Source organism: Ricinus communis, chromosome 6 (genome assembly GCF_019578655.1).
Source record: "Ricinus communis isolate WT05 ecotype wild-type chromosome 6, ASM1957865v1, whole genome shotgun sequence".
Lineage (NCBI taxonomy): Eukaryota > Viridiplantae > Streptophyta > Magnoliopsida > Malpighiales > Euphorbiaceae > Ricinus > Ricinus communis.
Genome location: NC_063261.1, coordinates 18601378 through 18626345, shown reverse-complemented (window position 1 = coordinate 18626345; position 24968 = coordinate 18601378). Strand labels below are relative to the sequence as shown.

Below are 24968 nucleotides of genomic sequence, written 5' to 3'. Positions count from 1 at the left end.
GGATGGATAAAATTTGTCTGAAATCTGATAAAAAGAAAGAAACTATAAAAAAGCCGATGATTGATTCTAGAATACGAATGAAATTTGGATGGGTTTAATTGTTTTAATTTATTTTTTAATTTTTATTTTATCTATTAAATATTTTTATTAATAAATAAAGCATGTGTAGGTCATTCTCCAAAAAAAAAAGGTTGAAATGAAGATTGAAATAATCTTATATTTATTAAATTTTGAGCTAAAATGGCTTCAAAAGGTCAAAAGGAATGATCCAAACTTATCATGGACCAATTTGAACCTTAATTTTATTTGATTTGACAGTTTATAATATTTTCATTTTCAAAGTTTATTATATATGCATGATAATTTAAGAAGTTAGTTCGCGTAATATTTTATTATTTTATGTTCTATTTAAAGTGTTAAACTTCAACATGAATGTTTTAGTTACTTTCATAAATTAGATGCGACAATTGTTTTGATAGCTAATTTTTTAAGTACTATTCAAAATCATCTAAGATTCAAAACCTGTTTTTCCAATTAATTTACATTCTATTTGATGTAGATGAATTATGAGACTGTAGTTTGATATAAATGAATTAAATAAATTCTTATAGAAACTATTTGTTAATTCATATTTTATATGTTTAAACTAAATCAAATTTTATGACCAAATCCTATCAAATTTTATGAAATATTTTCTTTTATTATGATAAAATCATATATTTCATTTAAATATATATTTTTCCTCTCCCATATCTCTTCTATTTATTTATTTATCTTTTTTCTTATTTCTTAAATTCTACCAAACATTCATAGCTCTCTGTTCTCAACAGTGCCCAGTTACCCTCTGCTAAAGTGTAATAATGTTAATGGAGCAGTTTTCTCAGAGGACGACAAGTGGGGTCATGTGTCACGGCCCGCCTTGCAACTAGGCAGGGAAGGCTGCACGACACGGCCGTGTTGGTTTCAACACGACAAAACTCACGTGACACATGGCTGGAATATTAGAGGTGAGGTTGGTTTGATGAAGATGGTGTGCAGTGGCCTTCTGGAAGGGCCTATGGATGCTGGCATTGCTGGAGCCCCTCGTTTCAAGGAGGCCCAAACTGAGTATTGAATCAGATGCTTTAACTCTAGTGCAGGCGTTGAAATATTGGGGTGATGATCCATCCCACTTTTTTTGTCAAGCTTTATCTTTGGATCTTCCTCAGTAAAATATCCATTCAGTTTCAAAAAAGAACATAAAATGAAATTGGCATGCAACCTAGAATATAAATCTCTAACCCATTTCCACATGAGTTCTTTTATTCTTAAACAAATAGAACCGAATTAAAAGCTGAAACATGTATAAAGTAAGCAAGATTATCGTTCTCGATTGCAAATTTGTTCTAAAAATGTTAAGCAAGAACCAACTCGAATTTTGAAGACAAAACAAAAACAAATATAAAATAGAAAAGGACTAGCTAGTAACACTCAACAAGCACTAAGGAACTAAGAAATAGCCAATAGAGTCTATAGCTGTGACTTGGTGGGTTGCCACGTGGTGTCTACAAGTCTGTTGCGGACACATTTTGTTAAAAAAGTTATCCGCTGCACGTCAGAAAGAGCAAATTCATAAAAAATTGGAGTATTTCTGACAACCAACAATATCTCTTCAACTTCTGAGCAGTTAGCTTCAAGATGTAATAGTACTTCCTCGTGAATCTGTAACGAACATTCAAGTATGTTCTTTTTATCTTCAAGCGTTACCAATTCTTGTTCAATTTGTGCTAATTCAACCTGAATAGAATTACATTTCTTTAAGGCTTCATTCTTGAGAGGATGTAAATCTTTAAGTTGTTGGATAAGATTCTCCAACTCTTCAGTTTTTCTCTCTCGTGTCAAGTGGCTATTAGCAGAAGATTGGGCAAAACATAATGCTTTAACCATTTTAAAATATTCATCAACTAAAGTCCTTAAAGGAGAAGAATCGATTTCTTTAATCTTGGTAATAGCATCAAGAAGTTTATATATTTCTTGTGAGATTGAAGATACTTTTGATGTTGGGGTCTGAGCAATTTGTTGTTGAATTTTTTCCCAAAGAGCAATTGCATATTCGCAGTTATACCGATAAAGCACATCATCTGCACAAAATTCAGAAAGGCTTGAATTTGTATCATGTGTAGAAGAATCCATCTTTTCTAATTCATGGTTGTTCATCATGTTGTTAGCTTTAGGAATAAATGGATTGGTATTCTGCAATCAAGCTGAAAAGTAATCTTTAATCGTTAATAAATACTTATGACAACTCATTAATTATAAAATTAAATAAATAGAAACGTCGAAATAATTATAAGTTGATATTAGTGGATAGTTATAACTTTAATTAGAAATTTAAATCAAAAAATTTTATAGGAAGAAAATAAAATAGCATATTTTACAAGTTAATTGAATTCCCAAATTTATTAGGAGACACATAAATCCTAATCAGTTACAATATACATGACTGAATTTGGACTGGTTTTTTTTTTTTTTAAAAAAAGAAAATTAGTGAAGGTTTTTCATCTCTGCGGTCATACAAATTTAGAACCTAAGGATATGGAGAGATGACATTGGTTACGAGGTTCAGAGTTCAGACTAAGAAATTAAACACTCCCTTTAAGTGGTCAGGTTCACATACAGCACAAACTGATTCAATATATGAAGACAATACGTATATTTTTGGTGGCACCCATTCAAAATTCAATCACATGTACCAATACTCCCAGACTCAGATTTAAATTCATACACAAACATTTACCATTTTTCTCAGTGATTCGACACGTAACATATTAGGATGACCATTTTCCTGGTACAGAATAATAAATTTCACAAGCAAAATCAGAGCTTTCTTCATATATATATATATATATTGCGGCCCATATCGGAACCCCAAAGATTATGCAAATCTTTTATACCCCACACCCACATTATCTCTGTAAATTTCCCAGAAACCATTGTGTTCTTGTTATTCTAATGCACAAAATCCCCCGAGACAGACCCATCAACAGCATCCATAAGGCAGCTAAATTGAAAAATAAATAAATAAATAAATCTTACTTGGGTGCTTTTTTCTGACTCAAAATCCGAACCTGTGACTTTAGACCCAGGCAAAGCTTTTAAATTTGCCTCAAGAACAGCAATGCAAAATAATGGGAGTCACTGGTGGGTTTATATTTATAGCTGCTGTACAAAATCCAAGTCCTGAACTGAGTAGAATGAATATGAATATATATATATATATATATATATATATATATATATATATATATATATAATCCTAGGGAGAAAAGGAAAAGAATATAAAAGAGCCTATTCTATAATATAATTGAGTTTCTAATCTTATTAGGAAAAACACTAATCGTAATCAATTAACAAATAGGAATATAGGAAATTAAAAATAAAATAAAAATACATAATCCAAACTGAATTTGGACTGCTGTTATCTCCCTCTCGTCAGTCCACCAGTACATATGTGCCCCTCCTTTTGGACATCCATTGTTTGGTTGCTAATTAAACTATTAGAAAGTCATTATCTTTTTTTCCTCTATTTAAGCAGACAATTAATCATCCAGAAATAAATTATTCAAATTTGTTCGTATTTTATTCGAGTTGAATAAAAAAATTAAAAAATTTATATTTATTTCTAGTTAAAGAATTAATTAAAACACATTTAATTTAGTCTGTGATTAACCACTGGCAGATTGTTTAAGTGGGTAGGTGAATTGGTTTTCCACTCTTAATCTTCAATATTCAAATTCTATGCTCATAATGAATGCCTGGCAAGTCAAACCCGGGAGAGGTAATGTCAATGTGCATCCTGCACTCAATATAAAAACTGAATTAGTCAGAGGGATTAGGGAAAATGAATTAGTTAAAGTGCATAAGCATTAATTTTAAGAAATAAACTAATTTAATCACTAATCCCAAAGGTGTCTTCTATCTGGAGGCAAATAGAGGAAAAGAAGCCTGGGGAAAGCTAAAAATGAAATTATATTTGGTTAAATATCACTAATAATGATTTTTATCTCTACTAAAATTATTTTTCACCATTATTATTATTTTAATTAATTATTATTTTTTTATTTATAAAATTCTTAGACATATATAATTTGACTTCACTGGAAATAAAAATATACATTTAATAATATATTTTAGAAATGAATAGATTTTACTAATTGATAGTTATTATATTCACTATATTGGTATGAATTGATATTAAAATGTAATCTAAAATTACTTTTTAAGATTGAAAATTATTATTTAATTAATAAAGTAAAATTAATATATTATCATATAATAATATCAATCTAAATAAACATAAAAAATACATGTCATATCATATTTATATATATATATATATATACATAATATTTTATCTCAATTATATATTATATAAATATAATTAAATTATTTTTCTTAAATGAAAGAAAAATAATTAGATAAAAAATTATTTGCTTATTTTGTTCTAAAATTGACCGGGCTGGTCTGAGATGGCGTGTGGAAGAAACGCGGACGAAAATTCCATTACATAACATTATTTTATAACAGGCCAATCCTTTGCCACCAAATCCAACTAAACCTAACCCAACCGGCCAACAATACCCCCCAAAAGTTGCAAAAACTAATCAATCAGGTCCTCAATAAATTTTAGGGATTTAGATTCTCTTGCTTGCTGCTTCATTTTTCTTCGATTCTTTGCTGCAATGACGGTGGCGACAGCCGGAAACCTCGCTGTCTCGGTAGCGCCGTCTAGGCAAATGCAATCAGAGTTCTCATCGGCGTCTTCTTATTCATTTAGTTTATGTTATGGACCGCAAATATTGAAGAAGGAGAAAAAGAAGAATTACAGAGGAATGTCATTGAGGTCTGAAGGTGGTTCTCAGAATTTAAATCCAATTGATAAGATTGAGTCCAAAAACTCTAACCTTTTAGCTCTTCAACAACTTAAGGCATCTGGAATTGATAGTGAGTACTGTTCTTCTTTTCATTTATTTGTTTATGTTTTTGCTTTATTTGTGTTATTAGTTTAATTTGTGTTGTTATAAATGTAAAATAGAAAAGTCAAAATCTATGATTTTTATGAGGGTTGACTAATATAATTGTTCTTGTTCAAGCTTTTATTCATTTCATTTGGTCTTGTTCAATTTTGAAAAAAAAAAAATGATGAAATTTACCAAGCTTCTTGGGAAATGGAATTCAAGAACTTAATCTGGCTTTTTGAATGTGAATTGGACCTTGGACTAGGAATCATGATGGTGATAATGAGTTATGAGAATAGAAATGAACTGTATTGAGTTGAAATACTGTTTTTTTTTTCTTTCTTTTTGTAATTATTATATAGTGAAGATGTTTTAATTTATGGAGTCAAAAGATTCATATTTCTGTTAGTTGAAGGTATCTTTTTCCATTCAGAAATATATTTTGTAAAGGGTCATCACTTTGCTTTTATGAGTTTGCTATGATCCTTGACAGAATTTTAGTGGTCAGCTCCAATTTAAGAGTGTTTATTTTAGTAATAGCATGTCGCTTTTAGAGGTGGGGGAATGTGATTAGAGAGCAAATAAGGCTTGCTAGTTGTTGAAGATGGGTGCACTCTTAACTCTCAGCATTTAGCTTTTATTTGCCGTAGACATTTGTAGTCTTAAATGTCGATTTCTTTATTTCTTGTTCCAGATGCAGTTTTCATTTGAAGTAGGATTAGGTTATACTTGCAACTTCAAATGGCGCTGCATATTTTGATACTTTTACATAATTGAACAAAACAAGGAGAGGCTTCTGTCCAATTTTAATTTTTCCCGCTGTCCATTATTGTTTGAGAATTATATAATGTGGATTAATTGTTCAAGTATTTGGCTTTTATCAGGATATACAAAGGAAAAGAGCAGCATTGTTGTCATTGGCCTAAATGTGCATACTGCACCAGTTGAAGTACGCGAGAAACTTGCCATTCCAGAAGCCCAGTGGCCTCAAGCCATTAGTGAGCTCTGTGATTTAAACCATATAGAAGAAGCTGCTGTTCTGAGTACATGCAACAGAATGGAAATATATGTTGTGGCTTTGTCTCAACATCGAGGCGTTAAAGAAGTGACTGAGTGGATGTCTAAGGTACTTGCTTTTTCCATTTCTTTTCCTCTCTCTTTGCCTTTGTTTGACTCTGAATAGTAGGCGCAAGTGTGTTTTAATCTCTTTATAACAACAACCAGAAAATACCAACATCAACATGAGCAAAAATAGATTGATACTGATGATAATTTTTCTTTCTCAGATTAGTGGAATTCCTGTTTCTGAGCTTTGCCAGCACCGTTTTATGTTGTATAACGAAGATGCGACAAGACACCTATTTGAAGTAGCTTCTGGCCTTGACTCTGTTGTTCTAGGAGAGGGTCAAATCCTTGCCCAGGTAAAACAAGTAAAAAAACTTGGACAAGGAGTATCTGGCTTTGGCAGGAAAATTAACGGGCTGTTTGAACATGCAATCATTGCTGGGAAGCGGGTAAGAACCGAGACCAATATTTCTTCAGGGTCTGTTTCTGTCAGTTCAGCTGCTGTAGAACTTGGCCTAATGAAGCTTCCAGAGTCTTCATATTATGATGCTAGGGTTTTGGTAATTGGAGCTGGCAAGATGGGGAAGCTTGTGATCAAACACCTGGCTGCAAAAGGGTGCACCAAAATGGTGGCTGTGAATAGAACTGAGGAGAGAGTTGCTGCTCTGCAAGAAGAGCTTAAGGATACTGAAATCATCTATAAACCCCTGTCAGAAATGATGGCATGTGCTGGTGAAGCCGATGTTATTTTCACCTGCACTGCATCAGAGGCTCCTTTATTCACGAAAGATCATGTACAGAGACTCCTTCCTTTGGACCGAAAATTAGAAAGGCGGCTATTTATTGATATTTCTGTACCTAGGAATGTAGAACCACGTGTCTCAGATCTTGAGGAAGCAGAAGTCTACAATGTGGATGATCTCAAGGAAGTGGTGGCTGCCAATAAGGAGGATAGACTCAAGAAAGCAATGGAAGCACAGACAGTTATTTCCGAGGAATTGCATAAATTTGAAGCTTGGAAGGATTCTCTTGAGACAGTTCCGACCATCAAGAAGTTGCGGGCTTATTTTGAAAGGATTAGAGCTTCTGAACTAGACAAGTGTCTGTCAAAGATGGGTGACATTTCGGAGAAACAGAAGAAGGCTATCTATGATCTTAGCATGGGTATGTTGAAGAAGTACCTTCACGGTCCAATGCAGCACCTCAGACTTGACACAAATGACTGTCGTAAACCAGAAGAAATACTTGAGATTATGCATGCCGTTAACAGAATGTTTGACCTTGAGACAGAGATAATTCTGGAAACAGTACGAACAAAGGTAGAACGAAAGCAGAAGTAAGCTCTTGAGACTAGTTTCTAGACCCTTTTTGCTGCAATTATGCCAGTATATGATACCATCCTCGCCATGTTATTGCTTTGCTGCAATACATTCTGATATCCTCGGAGATCATTCTGTTTTCCATTTTTCAGAAACAGAAGCCTCGTACATTCATTGTTCTCAAGTATTTATTATACAGTCATCATAGAAGAAATGAGTTGAAAACTGATACGGCGGCTCGATTCAGCTTGATTCTGAATCTTACATGTATACCAATTGGATTCAACTTTAATCTGAATAATAATGATTCCCTTATTCATTGATCATTTGGTTTATGTATATCTGACTGGTGGGAATGATATATACATCTTTGGAGTATATCTTCTATTTTTCCAAGAAATAAACCAGTGTCCCATGTTCTTATAATCTTCTGCATCTACTTATTTTTTTTTTCCCTCTTGATGTGGATTTGATACATTTTCCTATCCTCAATGCTTTTTGTTTGACGAGTAAAAGATAACATATCATTACGAATTCTTTTCTCACATTTTAGATAAAACAATTGTTTCTGAAAGACTTCAAAAAGATATTTTATTATCAGTGGACCTTAAATTCTAATATCACTCTTTATTTTATCACTAAATTAAAATAGTAGCTATTATTAATACTAAGCGTGTTAATATGATCTTAATTATAAGTAGATTTTTAATTTAAAAGTTGGAATTATTGCTATTATTTTAAATTATTTTTGACAAGATAAAATTAAAATTCTAATTGCTGCCATTTATTCATTTATTGTAATATAAAGAAAAAATAAAATCCAGCAGTGGGGCAAAAAGGATAATAAAGAAAGAAAGTAAGGGCAATAAAATCAAAGAGAAAAATAAAATAAAATAAAGTCACACGTGTGGTTGAGTCCAACCAAGATTTCTCGATTCGTACGCTTAATGACTTTCTCTCTCCTCTTCTTTCTCTCTCTTCAGTATCGCTTCTCACTTCTCTGGTAATTCTTTCAATCTCTACAACTCTTCTTTCATTCTAATTCTTTTTTTCTATTATTATTCTCTTCAATTCTGAAATTAAGTTTTAGGTACTTTTCCTTCTTTATTTTTTCGGTCTCGAAGTTTTACTCTTAATTATAATTATATATATATATATATATATATATATATTTTTTTCAATTTCATGATCAGAAGTAGAGCCAAAGAATTATGATTTATCTCAACTTTTTTTGCGTATATTTATTATCTTTATTAATATGGTATGTAAAAGTTCAATTCTTTCTTCAATTGGAAGAAGTTTGTACGCGTGATCAAGTGTGCGTGTGTCCTGTGATGGAATTGTTCGACATTTGTTGTCTTTTCTCTTTGTTTGATAGCTGAGAAAATTCAGGAAATTAAAGCAATATGATCTGTTTTTTCTTTTTGCATTTCGATATTTGTTGCTCGATTTGGTATAGAAGAATGTTGTACTGTTTAGTCGAATTGAGTATGATGGAGTATGTTCTATGCTTCAGTGTGTTTTTGGAGCTATCCAATGGAGTCTTTTTTTTCTTTTGTATGGCATGATTAAATGTGTTTAATTGATAAAAGATTCATGTTCTTGCTGAAAATTGGTTATGTATAATAGGTGCCCGTCTGCCAGTTTGATAAAAGATTCATGTTTCTTTTTTCTGTGATTGTATATATATATGAGGATTTGAAGTGTTATTATAGGGGCTTCTTTTATTTACTTGTCTATGTATGGATGGATTTGGTATGCAGTTAAACTAAGTAATTTTGTATTTTCTTACTAGTTGATTAAGCTTGTCATGCAAATTTATCGTTTAGTGACGTAGTCGCAGCTTCATTGCAGAAAGAAGCTTGTTGCAGTAAATGCGTTTTTTGGCCCGGCAAAGGTATATTCTCAACTTTAGTTACTGAAATTAGATTCTAAGTTTATAAGCATGTTATGACCATTTAGGTTATTTATATAAAAAGATGATGTTAGGATTTGGACTCGCCTATTTTCCAAAATTTTATAGATTTTCCCTTTACTTCGAAATGCCATGCCCATGTCCAAGCGCCTTTATCAGATGGAGGGACTCGAGTAAAATCAAGAGTTGAAGTACTTTACACCACTTTAAAATAGGGCGACCCCCGTATTCATACACTTATGCCATTGTTTATATTGTTGAGAATGGAGGTGATGGGACTTTATTGATGGCATAGCTAGGTTGAAGCATTAGCCATAATGCTTGAGAAATGTTCTTTGGAAGATTAATGAGTGAGATCGCAGACTGTTTGGTCAAAACTCAAGCATTTATACAGTAATGCTCTTATTGACCGCGAGAACTTTCTACTAGCTCTAGACTCAAATAACTCCATATTGCTCTTATTAGGTAATTTTATTGGAATATTTGTTTGTCCATATTTAGATGTCTGATCTGGAGCTTGAAAATCTTGTTAGAAGCTTAAAGTTCACCCTGGTTGTTTCACTTGCCTTAGAGATTTATTTCCTTAACCTTAAAGATGTGATTTCTTGCATTATTGACTTGGAGCATTAAGTTCTTTGAAATGCAATGAAAATATCATGCAAGTGCCACTCATTTTTCTTTATTATTTTTATACTGAAAAAGTGTTTACATACTGTGCCTTTCAGGTCTATTTTCTGTTATCATCTGCATTTGTCTTCTCATATTTCTCATGTCAACATGGTCCTTAATAGCTTAACCATGATCCCATTTACTATTCATCGGCATGTGTAGATTTGAGAATTGCTTATGCTCCTCTTACGTTTATTTGGTTGCCTTCTTCTCTTTTTCAGGAATGGAGCTCAGTACCGTGAAAGATGCATTTGATCGTGTTGTCAAGAAGCAAAAACTGTCATTATCTAAATCCCAAGAAGTAATTGATTTGGTCAGATATGAGATTGAAGAAGCACTATCAAAAATCCAGTCAAGTGGAGACCCCATGTCTCCTGTTGATCAGAAGTCCATTCTCACAGAGTTAAAGCATAAGCTGAACACAATCTGTCCAGTGAACCAACTAGAAGGGTCACAAAAGGAACTGAACAGTGACCTTAGCAAGTACCCAAAAATCCTTGAGAAATCTTTCCATCCCGACATATCCAGGACATACGTAAATGTTGACTTTGACTATCATTTAGTGAATCAGATAATAGCAAGCCATTTTTACCGGCAAGGCCTCTTTGATCTTGGAGATTGCCTAATAAATGAGGCTGGAGAACCAGAAGCAACAGCTTTAAGATCTCAATTCTTGGAATTGCATCAAATACTGGACGCTATTAGAGCTAAAAACCTTGCTCCTGCGCTTAAATGGATTTCTACCAACCGTGAAAAGCTCATGAAGAGTAATTCAAATCTGGAGCTGAAAATTCATCGCCTGCAGTTTCTGGAAATTTTGAAGGGAGGAAGTAGAGCTGATGCCCTTAATTATGCAAAAACATATCTTTCTCCTTTTGCTTCAGTTCATACGAAAGAGTTTCTAAGGGTGATAGTTTCTGTTTGTTGGACGGGCAAGCTTGAAAACTATCCTCATTCTGAGTTGTTGTCTCCAACCCACTGGGAGAAGTTGTCCGAGGAGCTGACTCGTGATTTCTGCAATCTCTTAGGGCAGTCCTGTGGGAGCCCATTAAGCTTAGCAATATCAGCTGGGATTGATGGATTGCCAACTCTTCTAAAACTGGCTGAAGTGATGGCTATAAAGAAGCAGGAGTGGCAAGCACTGAAGCAGCTTCCGGTGCCAGTGGAATTGGGAAGAGAATTTCAGTTTCATTCCATTTTCGTTTGTCCTGTGAGTAGGGAGCAAGGCAGCGACGAAAATCCACCAATGCTTATGCCCTGTCTTCATGTCCTCTGCAAGCAATCAATGGCCAAGATGTCAAAAGGCAGCTCACGGACATTCAAATGCCCATACTGTCCAGCTGAGGCATCCATCGCACAATGCAGGCAGTTATTTTTCTGAGTGTTTATAGGATTTGTTTAGGGGAATTGGTGGCTGCTTATGGTGATTATATGGTTTTCGTTTCTCTTATGGATTTCTGTATATAGACGTTCTTTTTGAACGTCTCTTGATTTTTGCATAAATAACAGAAAGATAGACATGTTTATACATAGAATGGAAGCAATTGCGATGAACCAGTTAACCATTTATAACGCAAAAAGTTAAAGAAGCCACAAGTCTGATCTCTCTATTGAACTCATGAAAGGCCAGAGAAACAACTTCAGTTTTTCTTAATGACATATTAGATACTTACAGTTCAATTTGAATGACGCAAAACAAAAGCCAAAGGGAAAAGAAACTTGAGTTAGCTGAGAAGTGATAAAGATCACAAACTAATTATTGTTCCAAATAAATTGCAACAAGTACAGTAAGGACCTAAACATTATATTTTAAACAAAAGTTCACTTATTTTCAGAAAATCCCATCAGTCTCTTCAAACCAGGAAACAACTCAGAAGCAGAAGAACTGGAAGATGACTTCTTTTCATTTATATACTCTTCAATCATTGCTCTAACGGACCTAGCAGACAAAGGGTGGAAATTGATACCCCACTCATCAACAAACCCTTTTATCAAAACCCATTTCTCCTCTTGATCCAAATTGCTCCATTTCCTCTTCACTTCCTCCTTTTCCATATCCAAATAGTGGCAGAGCTCAGTGAATAGTAATTCCTTGCTTTTTCTCATGGCTTCTTCTTTTTGCACTAATTGGGTATTTATCTTTGCCACTTCTGTAGCTAAATCTGATGCAAGGTCAGCATCACTAACTTTGTTGTTGTTATTGCATTGGATATGAGTTTTCAGTCTGTTGCTGAAATGAGTTGCAGTTGGGAAGGGAAAATATCGGAACATTCTTGCTTGAGGGATTGTGTTTGGGGATAAAAGTTGGATTTTTAAGGCCATTTTAGGTTTCAGGTTAATGGGTCAGTAGAGATTTTTGAAGAAATTCAAGTATTAGGGTTCGTCAACTGGTGGAATTGGTCACACTAACAATAAAGAACGTTTTGAGAAGATAACTGAACAGTGGAGAGAGAGAGAGGCATTTCGACCAATTTTGCCCTAACAATATATGTTATTAACAAAAAATGATATGTTAGCACGTGGGATGGTACCTAACAGAAAGACAAAAATCGGCTGGTCAAAATTACGGTTTCTTTCTAATAACTCACCCATGAGATGGATATGCATCCACGTCCAACTTCCTGTGATCACAGAACATATCCACAAAGAAAAAGAAATATGGATTCTTGAAAAGTCCATGAAACATGATTCTTTACAAATTTACATTTGCTTTAACATGACAATAAACCTGTCCTGCTTGATTGAGCAACCCATGAACATGACGGCAGTGAGACAAATGAAATTTATTAAATTTCAGCTGGTCATTTCATTATACAGAGTTGCATTTTAAAGAAGGAACTTGATGCAAGATGACTTAACAGAATACTGGGAATTGGTACGCATTGAAGGAAAATTCCTGTGTGGGGAAACAAGATGCTCAATACAAGTAAAATCGAAGAAAGAATTGTTTATAGACACAAGACATTTCAAACTTGCTAACCTATAGGATCAAGTGGAAGAAAATGCAATGAATCAGTTGCCTCTAGATCACTTACCGCCCAAAAGAATGTCCTACTTTTCGTCTCAATTTTGTTTCTCTTTATCACAGGGAATAACTTATTTCCCTTCACAGTGTTTATGTGAAATGAACTGAATGTACTTGAATCAGTATCTCCAAGAGGACTGTCTGTAGCACCAGCTTGTATTCTGATAATCAGATCATAAAAACATGGTCCATGAACTGCCTAGCCTTTTACTGTGTGATGTACAGATGTTTGCAAAATGAAATCTTGATACAACTTGGTAGCAGTATATTCTCTGTTCATCACCTTGTTTCTGTACTAGTTAGGATAAGCTCCGACAGAATATCAACCCAAGTGTCAGGAACACCAGGTAGGCACCAATGCATGCAATCCTGGCCCCATTTTTCCACAGCATCCTTCTTTCCCAACCAAATTGCTGGGTGAGCATCTACTCTAAATTCACTCAAATGAGTTAGGTCCAGCAGGTGAATATCTGTGCCTTGCAATGCCTCTTCAATTGCCTGATTAATTTGTCTGGCTTCTCTGTTTACTCCATTGTTGCTTGGATCAAACCACAAGTCCAGCTGTCCAGGTGTCAGTATATAATCTCTTAGATGAGCAAATAAAATATAAATTTCATGACGAAGTACTGCACACCATTATCGGCATGATGTCAAAGGTCAAACTTTACTTCACGTCATATCCGCTAACAAAGTTTGAAACTTTGATGTAACATTTCAGGATATGGCAAACTGTCAACATATAACCTAAGAGGTCCAAGGCTTAGCTGTAACATGGAATGCAATGCAAAAATGGTTGTCACTACAAGCAAGGATCGCTAAGGGAGTATAAAGAGTAAATTTCCATCATAACCTATTTATACCTCACTTTCCTTCAGGGGCTCATTAAACAAGCAGCTTCCATTTTGATTCCACTCACCACCATAAAAATGCCTTGGTGATTGCATTCGCCAAAACTTGACTGTCTTGATAGGAATCTCTTTTTGTATGTACAAGACCATATTCTCAAGAACAACCTTAAGGCCATCAAACAACCCAAGAGGAGGACGTATCGGTTGTCCGGCATGATAGAAAACAAGAGGAGTCTCTTTAGGGAATTTGTCATAACCCCACCTACTCAAGTCAAATTAATACAAGTTAAAGATACATTAGACACTTGAAATGCTGACACAAAAACAAGCACAAAAGCGGAACTCACAGTTAAGTGCTAAACTGCCAGATACAAAGAGTACAAAATGGAACTAATTAAGTACATTCTTAGCAATCCTAGTTAAGAACTCTAGATTTTATTTACAAATGCTTTTTCATTCAGCCTTAATTTCCCTCCGTCAGACACCGGTAGGCGTACAGTTAACTGAAAACTATTTGAGAGAACCGTAGGTGTATCCTTTTCTGCTTGTAACTGTAGGAATAGATATTCTTGTTCAAGCTCTACTACAGATCTCACAAAATTTGCAGAACAGAAAGAAACTTACCAATGGCCTGTATTAAATATGAGAACATCATAGAAGTCACTAATTGTGGCCCAATCATCTGCAGGTATGTCAACATCTACTCGACATTTTCTCTTTCCATCATTGGCAAGTGCAGACTGTTTTGGCTGCCACCTTTTTGGATTAGTTATAAGTAAGTAAGGTTGTAAATGCAAAAGTTCAAGTAAGTAAATAATAAAGTAAAATTCAACTTGTAAAGTAAACTATAATATTAAAACAAACCGTATTAAAAAAAAATAAAAAATGAAGTGCACGTGAACTAAACAAACATCAGAAACTGTAGTGTATTGCCATCAGTAACATCAGACACATGCAAAAGAATAAAGTATGCTGATGAGATTGCAATAGTGATTTTCAGCATTAATGTCTTTCCGTTATAGGTGAGCAAAACTCAAGTCTCTTGGAAAACCCTAAGCATCCACTCATTTAGTGACAGATAATGTGACCAAAATTGAAACTTTAAGGTCCTCAATAACATCCAGTGATCTCAATTGAATATGTTGATTGAACTTTTTCTCCATGTCAAAATGTAGCCCTATTGCAATCCGTAATCTACACCTTTTCTTAAACATTTTCTAAAAGGTTTCTGCCAGATAATTTCTGGTCTTGACATAAGAAACTTCAAGCTGTATAGCTACTCCACACAAAGAATCTAGACAACACTTACTGTGAATGTGAAATCCACACATACTAGTTTATATAGTTCAGTACTAATGACAGCTTGAATGGCAATTAGGTTTGCAGGAGCGAGTCTCAACTGATATGCAGCAGAGTTGCTGCAACAGAGTGATCTGGAGACATTATATGCTTCAAGCGCTTTCGATTTACTGATAGGTCTTTGTGGTTTGACAGGCACTTAGACTACCTTGCTTAAATAGCAGGCCTACCAGGAAGCTGTTATGCATCGACATGCCATCTTTATCCAGGACTGGAGGAAGGCTGTTGCAATCCACAGATGAACAGAGGACATGCAAAACAATAATAGCAGCTCCACTGTTCTAAAAATATAAAGAGGTTTCATTTAGAGAGAACAACGCATTTCGATACCAAATCAACTTAATACGATTAATCTTCCCAATTTTTTATGACCAATGGTTTCTCACAGCTACTCAATATAGCATCCTTAATTTGTTGTGCATGTCTATTGACCTTGCTGGGGCAATGGTATATGTCTTTCCAAAAAAGAAGAGATCTTACTGGCAACAGTTTTAATTACATTCCATTCTAAGTTAGCACTCCTCAAAAAGACTTACATGATAACTATTCAATAAGCCTTATATTGAAAACCAACTGCAAACAATTAATCTACATTATTTCTATATCTCTGAAGATTTATATGGCAACATATCTGTTCAATTTCTCCAAGAATATGGGCATTACTGGCAGAAATGCACAACATATCAGTTCAAGCAATCAATAGATTCAACATAACAGAAAAAACTTACCATAACAATTGCCAAGACACTAATTTTAAACAAATCAAATTAAATCAAACCAAACCTAATTCTATAAATGAAACAGAAGTAAATAAGAACTCACTCATATTTTGCAAGCAAAACAGCCCGGTGATAAGCCACAGTTACATTATATTTAGGGAAATAAGCACCTCTCCAAGCTCCTTTCTTTTTCCATTTTTTAGCACCAGAATCAGCAGCTCTAAGAATACACAAAAAAGAAACCAAGAAATTCTCATTTAAGGAATCACCAACAAACCCAATATTCCTATTTCTCATAAAACGCAGAAACCTCTCTGGATCAATCCGTGTCAAGTTGCAATCATTAGGTACCCATTTCCAAGAATTGATGATACCCATGTTGTCTCGTTTGTTTCTAAGGCAATTCCATGCATTTCTATGAAATGGGCAAGACTCATTGTAAATGGGTATTGCGGGTTTTGGGTCAAAGACCCAGTTACCTTTAAATAGATTGCAAGATGGTGTAGTAGTAGTAGAAGAAGAAGTGGCTGGTGTAGAAATGGAAGTTTTGGTAATGGATGTAAAAAAATGATTAGGAAGAGAAGACGAGTAGAGGTAGAGAAGAAAGACTGATAGGAGGATCAGGCAAGGGAATGAAGCTGGAAGCTTTGATGGCATTGCTCTGATACACCGTCTGAAATTGCCCTGTGTGTGAGAGAGGGATGCTTCCAGTTAAGACCGTGTTTGGTTTGTCTGTTTTCCTTCTTCTTCTTTTTTTCCTTTTAAAGAGAGAGATTCAAATGAATTTTGACACTGTTAAGCTCTGTTTTATCTAGCAGTAAAAAGTAAAATTAATAAAAACATATAAACTTTATAATTAAAACAAAATGCTAGCAATACTCAACTTCAATACTCTTTTAGATAATTGATCTTTTATTAATTTATTTTATCTTACTTTTTTTTATTCAGTAATTTATTATCTATCTAATAAACTAAATTAAATTTTTTAATAGATAAGAATAAAATAAATTTTATTTACTAACAGTCAGTTTTAAAATATTTCATTATATATATTTTATTTTTATTTAAATTTATTAAATAGATGGCAAGTTACTAAATTAAAAATGTAAGATAAATAAACTAATATAAAAGTCTAAGAATATTGAAGGAAAAGTGTTGCTCGCATTTCTCTTAAAATAAACATCTCTATATAGTGAAATAATAATATATATAACCAAATGAAATAATATAACTAAATAAACTTTATGGTTATACTAAAACAATATAACCAAATAAGTTTAATTAAATGATATTATTGATATTTTTATGTGAAAAAAGATTCTAATACCTCTCTATCCATTAGCATTATTCATGAATGTGAATTTCTTTTATTATCAATAAAATGACTTATTTTTGCTGTCCTTCCATGAAACTACTATTTATAAAATTAGTATCTAATTGAATATTGCATCAAATGAGTAAATATGATAAATATAATATATATATATATATATATATATTAAATATTAAATGGGATAAATTTTATTATTTTATTATTTCTATTTTATTTCTAATAGATTCATTTATAATTATAATAATTTTTTTATTTCATTAGACTAAAGACTAAATTTTATATTTAATTACATTTATAAATTACAAAAAAAAGTTTGATTTGACCTTCCTTTTAATTTTTTATTTTCTTTATTTGTATTTTCCATTTTCGAAACTTAGACTTATATTAAATTTTAATGTGTTTCGCGCATATAAGAATTAGATTGAAGTTTTATTAAAATCTAACAATAGTAACATCCAAATCAATTGTTTTAGTGATTCCAATTAAAATGATGTGAAAAGAAACCAAAAGAAAACAAACCGGAGAATGAACAAATTCAACTAAATACAAACCTTTGTCCTCTGCCACTAAAACAATAAAATATTCACAGTATGGATTACATGCACATCTGCAAGCTCACTGGCAGGAACTATAGAATTTCCAGTGCAAAAAGCTTCCATTCATTCCTTAGCATCAAGTTTTCCAGAAATTTTTGAAAAATGAAACTACAAGTTGTCAAGAGCTTGGTCTTTCTACCGAATTTGGTCTTTTTACCAATAAATTGTGCGGCACTAGCTACTTTTTTACGCAGACAAATAAGCTAGTCAGCCTTACTTTTCGAATTAAAATGCTGACTAAAATGGCTAGAAGAACAATAGAGAGCTAAAAACAACTTGAAAAGCTTTTGTAAAGAGATCTTGCTTGCTCTTTTATTTGATTATGCTTGATGATTACAAAATGAAGTTTCTAAGTTATATAAGTTTTCCAGAAATTTTTGAAAAATGAAACTACAAGTTGTCAAGAGCTTGGTCTTTCTACCGAATTTGGTCTTTTTACCAATAAATCGTGCGGCACTAGCTACTTTTTTACGCAGATAAATAAACTAGTCAGCCTTACTCTTCGAATTAAAATGCTGACTAAAATGGCTAGAAGAACAATAGAGAGCTAAAAACAACTTGAAAAGCTTTTGTAAAGAGATCTTGCTTGCTCTTTTATTTGATTATGCTTGATGATTACAAAATGAAGTTTCTAAGTTATATAAGTTTTCCGAAATTTTTGAAAATGAAACTACAAGTTGTCAAGAGCTTGGTCTTTCTACCGAATTTGGTCTTTTTACCAATAAATCGCGACTAGCTACTTTTTTACGCAGATAAATAAACTAGTCAGCCTTACTCTTCGAATTAAAATGCTGACTAAAATGGCTAGAAGAACAATAGAGAGCTAAAAACAACTTGAAAAACTTTTGTAAAGAGATCTTGCTTACTCTTTTATTTGATTATGCTTGATGATTACAAAATGAAGTTTCTAAGTTATATATAAGCTTCCACCTTCTTAATGGACGGTGACGACCGATTTGATATAATGACTAAAATTGAGTATATAAAATGTTCTATACAATTTCATACTTATCTACACATTTTACATGCTTACAGATGATTTTAGAATATTCTAGAATCCTTACTTGCTTTCTTAGAGATTTCTTAAACTTTTGAATCTTCATGCGAGAAGGAAAAACGTACAGACTGTGATAAAGTGCATAAAACAAGAATATACAGTCTGACTGCCAAAATATCATTATTCCGAAAGACAAATTTGACTGCTATCAGCTGAAAGCCAATTTAATTTGTCTCATGCACAGGATGAAAAGTGCAAGACTTGAAGTCGGACATTTACAAGATATATGAACTTCGTAACAATTCAGGAAATGCAACTGCAGTTTTCACTCAAAAAGTAACACCTCCAGGCTCCGGAGATGACCTTTAATTGCTACTTCGGAAATTTATAACCCTGGCAATCAATGTTATTATTAGAAAAACAAGATAACTCTTACCTACAACAACGAGCAGTAAAAGGAAAATGAAAAATCATGTTACCTAGTTTACGGAACAGCAGAAGAGAGTTGAGAGTTCTTCCTTTCTCATTCCTAATCCAACTATCGCAATTGCTTTCAAATTAAAATTCACCAGCACCTGTAATTACCAGTTTGTGTATCATTCTTTTTACTGGTTGAAATAGAAATAAGAACCAGTTTTACTCTTCAAGGGAAAAAAAAGTGAGAAAAAAAATATATATATATGAATGATTTTAAGAAAATAACAAAAATTTGATATTTAAGTCTCAAAAAAATTAATTAGTGCTGTTAAAATTTTTTTAACTATTTAATTATAAATTGAAATTTTGAACTGTAGAATTTGGTAACCGTTCACGTAATATATCCTTTAATAAATATGTCAGTAAAATTTATCAATTTTACTAAAATTAAAGGTTAATAATTATTTAATCATAAATAAAAAATTTAATAAATATTTATTATAAAGTGTAAAAAATTAATGACACTAAAATAATTTATCCTAATTTAATTTACTTAATAATCTAAAACATTTCTAATTTTATAAGTAATTTAATAATTTATTATATCGCTTTCATATAATATATATTTATTTATTTATACGAGAGTATAACTAATATAAAGTCTTGCAATAGATAAAGATAAGAATATAAAAAATATAAAAGGTAAAATCCTGTTATGAATACATGCATTAACATACTAACATAACCAAATTAACAGGATTTTACCTTTTATATATATATTTTTATCGTTCTTATCTTCATCTTTTGCGAGAATTTGTTGAAATTTCTTGGTTATTTTTCAGTTTTTCTTCTAGATTTGCTACTGGGTTATTGAAAAAGATATTACTATATTATAGATGGAAATTTATCATCAACTATGTTCAAAATCAAATGTTCATAAGTCAATATTCATATATATATATATATATATTACATATTGTATCAAATCAATGACAAGGAAGTTTCACCTAAAACCAGTAGCATTTACCTGTTGACTCAAGCTAGCTCGATTTAGATTATGATTTCTTTCCTGACATGCTTGTATACCTCCATTTCCAAGAAACCATTAAGAACTTGCTGCAACAATTTATTAATGTAAACTGACCATCGTAGCACTTAATGAAAACAATGTGGCATTATATCAACTTAAACAGCTAAAATTTCTAATAAACGAATAATATCCTATAGTTTATGCAGCTATCAGTCTAACAGTATTTTCGCAATTTTTAATTTCAGTTTAATCAGGAAATGGTTACAAGTTATTTGCATTTTCATTTGAATGGATTGTATATATTGAAGTAATATAGTTTGGGGTTTGTGTAACAATTGAAAATCCTTGTTTATTTTTTTAGTTTTTATGGAGGCACTTTCAAAAACTTGCGTTGTATTCGCTGTTATCTATTTGTTAACAGGAAAATCTGTTCTTAATGGAAATGCTCAAATGGTGGACTGCAAAGAATCTGACAGAGAAGCACTTATTGACTTCAAGAACGGTCTCAAAGATTCTGCAAACCGGATCTCCTCATGGCAAGGTAGCAATTGCTGTCAATGGTGGGGAATTGTTTGTGACAATACTACCGGAGCTGTTACTGTGGTTGATCTCCATAACCCATATCCATCAGGTTATGTTTCTTCTGGCAGGTATGGATTTTGGAACTTGAGTGGAGAGATTAGACCTTCACTGACAAAACTTAAGTCCTTGAGATATCTGGACTTGAGTTTCAACACATTCAATGGCATAATACCTGACTTCCTGTCAACTTTGGAGAATTTACAATATCTGAACTTATCAAATTCTGGGTTTAGAGGTGTTATCTCTCCAAATCTTGGAAACCTCTCTAGGTTACAGTTTCTTGATGTTTCTTCCAACTTTCTGCCTCTAACTGCTCACAACCTTGAATGGGTGACTGGCCTCATCTCATTAAAATATATTGCAATGACCGGAACAAACCTTACAATGGTAGGATTAGGATGGGCTGAAGCATTCAATAAGCTTCCACATTTAAATGAACTACATTTGTCTGATTGTGGTTTGTCAAGCTTCATCTCCATGCTCACTTCTGTCAACTTCACTTCTCTTACTGTCTTAGACCTCAGTGCTAACAGGTTCAATTCCATGTTACCTAGTTGGCTAGTAAATATCAGCAGTCTTGTGTCCGTTGATCTCAGCATCAGCACGTTGTATGGAAGGATTCCTCTTGGTTTCGGTGACATGCAAAATTTGCAATCACTGAAGCTTCAGAATAATGACAATCTCACTGCAAATTGCTCCCAACTTCTTAGAGGAAACTGGGAAAGGATAGAAGTTCTTGATTTTGCTCTGAATAAGTTACATGGAGAACTTCCTGCTTCTCTTGGAAACATGACATTTCTTACTTACTTCGATTTGTTTGTCAATGCTGTTGAGGGGGAAATTCCAAGCTCCATCGGCAAACTTTGTAACTTACAATATCTTGACCTTTCAGGTAATAACCTGACAGGAAGTTTGCCTGAAGATTTGGAAGGAACAGAAAATTGCCCTTCTAAAAGTTCCTTTTCCAATTTGCAATACTTAATTGCAAGTGACAATCATTTGGAGGGTCACCTGCCAGGTTGGTTGGGGCAGCTCAAAAATCTTGTTGAACTTAATTTGCAGTGGAACTCGCTTCAAGGTCCCATTCCTGCTTCTTTTGGCAACTTACAGAATCTATCTGAACTCAGACTTGAAGCAAATAAACTGAATGGTACCCTCCCTGATAGTTTGGGACAACTCTCTGAGTTGACTGCTCTTGATGTTTCTATCAATGAATTGACAGGTGTTATTTCAGAAGTTCATTTCTCAAGGCTAAGTAAATTGCAGCTCTTGCTTTTATCTGCAAATTCATTTGTCTTTAACGTCAGCTCCAACTGGATCCCTCCATTTCAATTGTGGTATCTTGAACTGGGTTCATGCCACCTTGGTCCTTCCTTTCCTGCGTGGCTTAGACTTCAAAAGGAGCTCAACTATCTACATCTTCCAAATGCCAGCATTTCAGGTTTCATACCGGACTGGTTTTGGGACATGTCAGGTAATCTGTCTGTGTTGAATATGTCTTTCAATAACCTAGAAGGCCAATTGCCAAATCCACTGAATATTGCTCCTTCTTCACTTCTTGATTTGAGTTCCAACCATTTTCATGGACACATTCCTCTTCCAAGTTCTGGTGTCCACCTATTAGATCTTTCCAATAACGATTTTTCTGGTCCTATTCCCAGCAATATTGGTATAATCATGCCAAATTTGGTCTTCCTTGCTCTTTCTAACAACCAAGTAAGTGTTGAGGTCCCCGATTCTATTGGAGAGATGAACTCACTTCAAGTTCTAGATCTTTCAAGAAATAAACTGACAGGAAGTGTTCCTTTAAGCATAGGGAATTGTTCTTTGCTTTCTGCTCTAGACCTACAAAGCAACAATTTATCTGGTGAAGTTCCAAGATCTTTGGGTCAGCTAACTATGCTCCAAACACTTCACCTCAGCAACAATAGATTCTCAGGTGAAATCCTTTCAACTCTTCAAAATTTGTCAGCTTTGGAAACCATAGACCTCGGAAACAACAGATTTACAGGAAAAATACCATCTTGGATTGGAGATTTTTTTCCACATCTCAGGATACTTAGCCTGAGATCAAATAATTTTCTTGGAGATATTCCTGAAGCACTTTCAAATTTGAGTGCTCTACAAGTTCTGGACTTGGCAGAAAATAATCTGAATAGCACAATTCCTGCTAGCTTTGGTAATTTCAAAGCCATGGCAGAACCACAAAATATAAACATCTATTTGTTCTATGGATCATATATGACCCAGTACTATGAAGAAAACTTAGTAGCTAGTGTATATGGCCAACCTCTTGTATACACCAAGACTCTTTCACTTCTGACAAGCATAGACCTTTCGGGGAACAATTTATATGGAGAAATTCCTGAAGAAATAACAAAATTGATTGGGTTGTTTGTTTTGAACTTGTCAAGAAACCATATTAGGGGTCAAATTCCAAAGAGCATTTCGGAATTGCGTCAATTGTTATCCCTTGATCTTTCAGACAATAGCCTGTCAGGTTCAATTCCTCCAAGCATGTCTTCAATGACATTTTTAGCACATCTGAACTTTTCCAACAACAACTTGTCAGGGATCATTCCTTATGCGAATCAAATGGCAACTTTTAATGTATCCTCTTTCGCTGGGAATCCAGGTTTATGCGGTGGTCCTCTTTCTGTAAAGTGTTCAAATGATGGTCCAAATGGCAAAGGAACAACGGGTAATTGGGGTGGCAGACGGACTACTGCTGAGTCTGGCAAGAATAATAGCTTTGTTGATAAGTGGTTTTACTTCAGCATTGGATTGGGATTTGCAACAGGTTTATTGCTTCCTTATTTAATTTTTGCAATTAAAAGAACTTGGGGAGACATATATTTTGCTTTTGTGGATACAATTGTTAACAAATTGTCAAGTTCGAAAATTATGGGCAAATAAGGTCTTTTTTCATTTTTGTTTATTATGCAGAAGTTTTTGAGCTCTTGATGTAAAAAGTTACCTGAATTTTGAGATTGAATTTTTATCAATAAATTATGAATAAACATGTGATGGAATACTGCTTTCACAGCAAGTAAATATCAGTAAAATCAAAGAGTCTTAATTATTATCAGTAAAATGATTTAACTTTGATATTCCTCTGACAAAGCTGGTATTAATAACATTTTAATTTCTTATGAGCAAATATAATAACATTTTAATTTCTTTTTCAAATTATTTTACTTGTTTTAATGACATCCAAATTAATTGATTTCTAGTGATACCAATTTAATTTTTTGAGATTTAAAAGCTTTAAATGTCTAGAAAACCAAAAGAAGACAAATTAGAGAATGAACAAATTCATTCAATTCAAACAACAAGCTACAAAATATAAACATCCACGGAGTCAAAACAGATTATATTGTTTCCAATACAAGAAGCTTGCATCCATTTATCAACATCGCATTTTTCTAGAAAATTCTGAAAGTAAAAAAGTTGATATATGGTTCCACAAGTGCATAGAACAAGATATCTATTCTCATATTCAGGAAATGCAACTGCAGTTAGTCCTTTGCACACTCATCTATTCTCCAAGTTCCGGATGTGACTTTTAATTGCTACTTTGAAAATTTATATCCCTGGCAATCGATGTTACTATTAGAAAAACATGATAATTCCTGCTACACCAACGACCAATGTAACTAAAAAGTTAAAATAAACAAGACAATCGGGGACTTCAGGATTTATATAACATGATTTCAGGACCTCGTGAAACCTCATGTCAAAGTTGCACACTTACTGAATGTACTCATCTAAAGTACAAGGAAAACCACAAGAACTATTACTTTCCTAGAATTCGGGAAATACAACTGGAGGTTTTACACAAAATGCACAACCGACCTGTATTGTCAACATTCCTTTTTTTCCTCCAGGCTTTAAATTGATGCCTTAGTTGATAGTTTACGAACCTGATAGTCAATGTTAACATTAGAAAACAGGACATTTCTCCCTACATCAGAATGCAATGTACCAAAATACAATAAAGGAAGCAAACACGAAAGACGACATTTTCATCTACCTCAAATGCTTAAGCCCATGATCCAATGCTTCCACAATTGAGCAATGCAGATTCAGCATCACAA

At 33.4% G+C, this 24968-nt stretch overlaps 5 protein-coding genes across 10 annotated transcripts; 3 read left to right on the top strand and 2 right to left on the bottom strand.

The window, feature by feature from the left end:
- The first annotated feature begins 4572 nt into the window (after nucleotides 1–4572).
- LOC8279176 (glutamyl-tRNA reductase 2, chloroplastic) lies at nucleotides 4573–7707 on the top strand. Its single transcript, XM_002518261.4, has 3 exons — nucleotides 4573–4983; nucleotides 5882–6123; nucleotides 6284–7707. The coding sequence occupies exons 1-3, from the start codon at nucleotides 4722–4724 to the stop codon at nucleotides 7400–7402; spliced, it is 1623 nt and encodes a 540-aa protein (XP_002518307.2). The 5' UTR covers nucleotides 4573–4721; the 3' UTR covers nucleotides 7403–7707.
- A 561-nt stretch (nucleotides 7708–8268) lies between these two features.
- On the top strand, nucleotides 8269–11495 carry LOC8279177 (protein RMD5 homolog). Of its 5 annotated transcripts, none has more exons than XM_015718696.2 (3): nucleotides 8269–8384; nucleotides 9236–9278; nucleotides 10187–11495. In XM_015718696.2, the coding sequence occupies exon 3, from the start codon at nucleotides 10189–10191 to the stop codon at nucleotides 11344–11346; it is 1158 nt and encodes a 385-aa protein (XP_015574182.1). In that variant the 5' UTR covers nucleotides 8269–8384; nucleotides 9236–9278; nucleotides 10187–10188; the 3' UTR covers nucleotides 11347–11495. The 5 variants fall into 5 exon arrangements, with proteins under 5 accessions (XP_015574182.1, XP_002518308.1, XP_015574183.1 ...); XM_002518262.3 differs by having other exon boundaries at nucleotides 8280–8384; nucleotides 9177–9278; XM_015718697.2 differs by having other exon boundaries at nucleotides 8284–8384; nucleotides 9225–9278.
- Nucleotides 11496–11663: 168 nt separating this feature from the next.
- LOC8279178 lies at nucleotides 11664–12595 on the bottom strand. Its single transcript, XM_002518263.4, has one exon. The coding sequence runs from the start codon at nucleotides 12285–12287 to the stop codon at nucleotides 11787–11789; it is 501 nt and encodes a 166-aa protein (XP_002518309.3). The 5' UTR covers nucleotides 12288–12595; the 3' UTR covers nucleotides 11664–11786.
- A 224-nt stretch (nucleotides 12596–12819) lies between these two features.
- Nucleotides 12820–16668, bottom strand: LOC8279179 (protein trichome birefringence-like 12). Of its 2 annotated transcripts, none has more exons than XM_048375662.1 (4): nucleotides 16020–16668; nucleotides 14463–14594; nucleotides 13851–14100; nucleotides 12820–13754 (listed from the first exon to the last, which is right to left on the bottom strand). In XM_048375662.1, exons 1-4 carry the CDS (start codon nucleotides 16571–16573, stop codon nucleotides 13674–13676), a joined length of 1017 nt encoding a protein of 338 aa, XP_048231619.1. In that variant the 5' UTR covers nucleotides 16574–16668; the 3' UTR covers nucleotides 12820–13673. The 2 variants fall into 2 exon arrangements, with proteins under 2 accessions (XP_048231619.1, XP_015574188.2); XM_015718702.2 differs by having other exon boundaries at nucleotides 12820–13551; nucleotides 16020–16667.
- Nucleotides 16669–20655: 3987 nt separating this feature from the next.
- Nucleotides 20656–23787, top strand: LOC112534738 (receptor-like protein EIX2). Its single transcript, XM_025157187.2, has one exon. The coding sequence runs from the start codon at nucleotides 20656–20658 to the stop codon at nucleotides 23785–23787; it is 3132 nt and encodes a 1043-aa protein (XP_025012955.2).
- Nucleotides 23788–24968: the final 1181 nt, after the last annotated feature.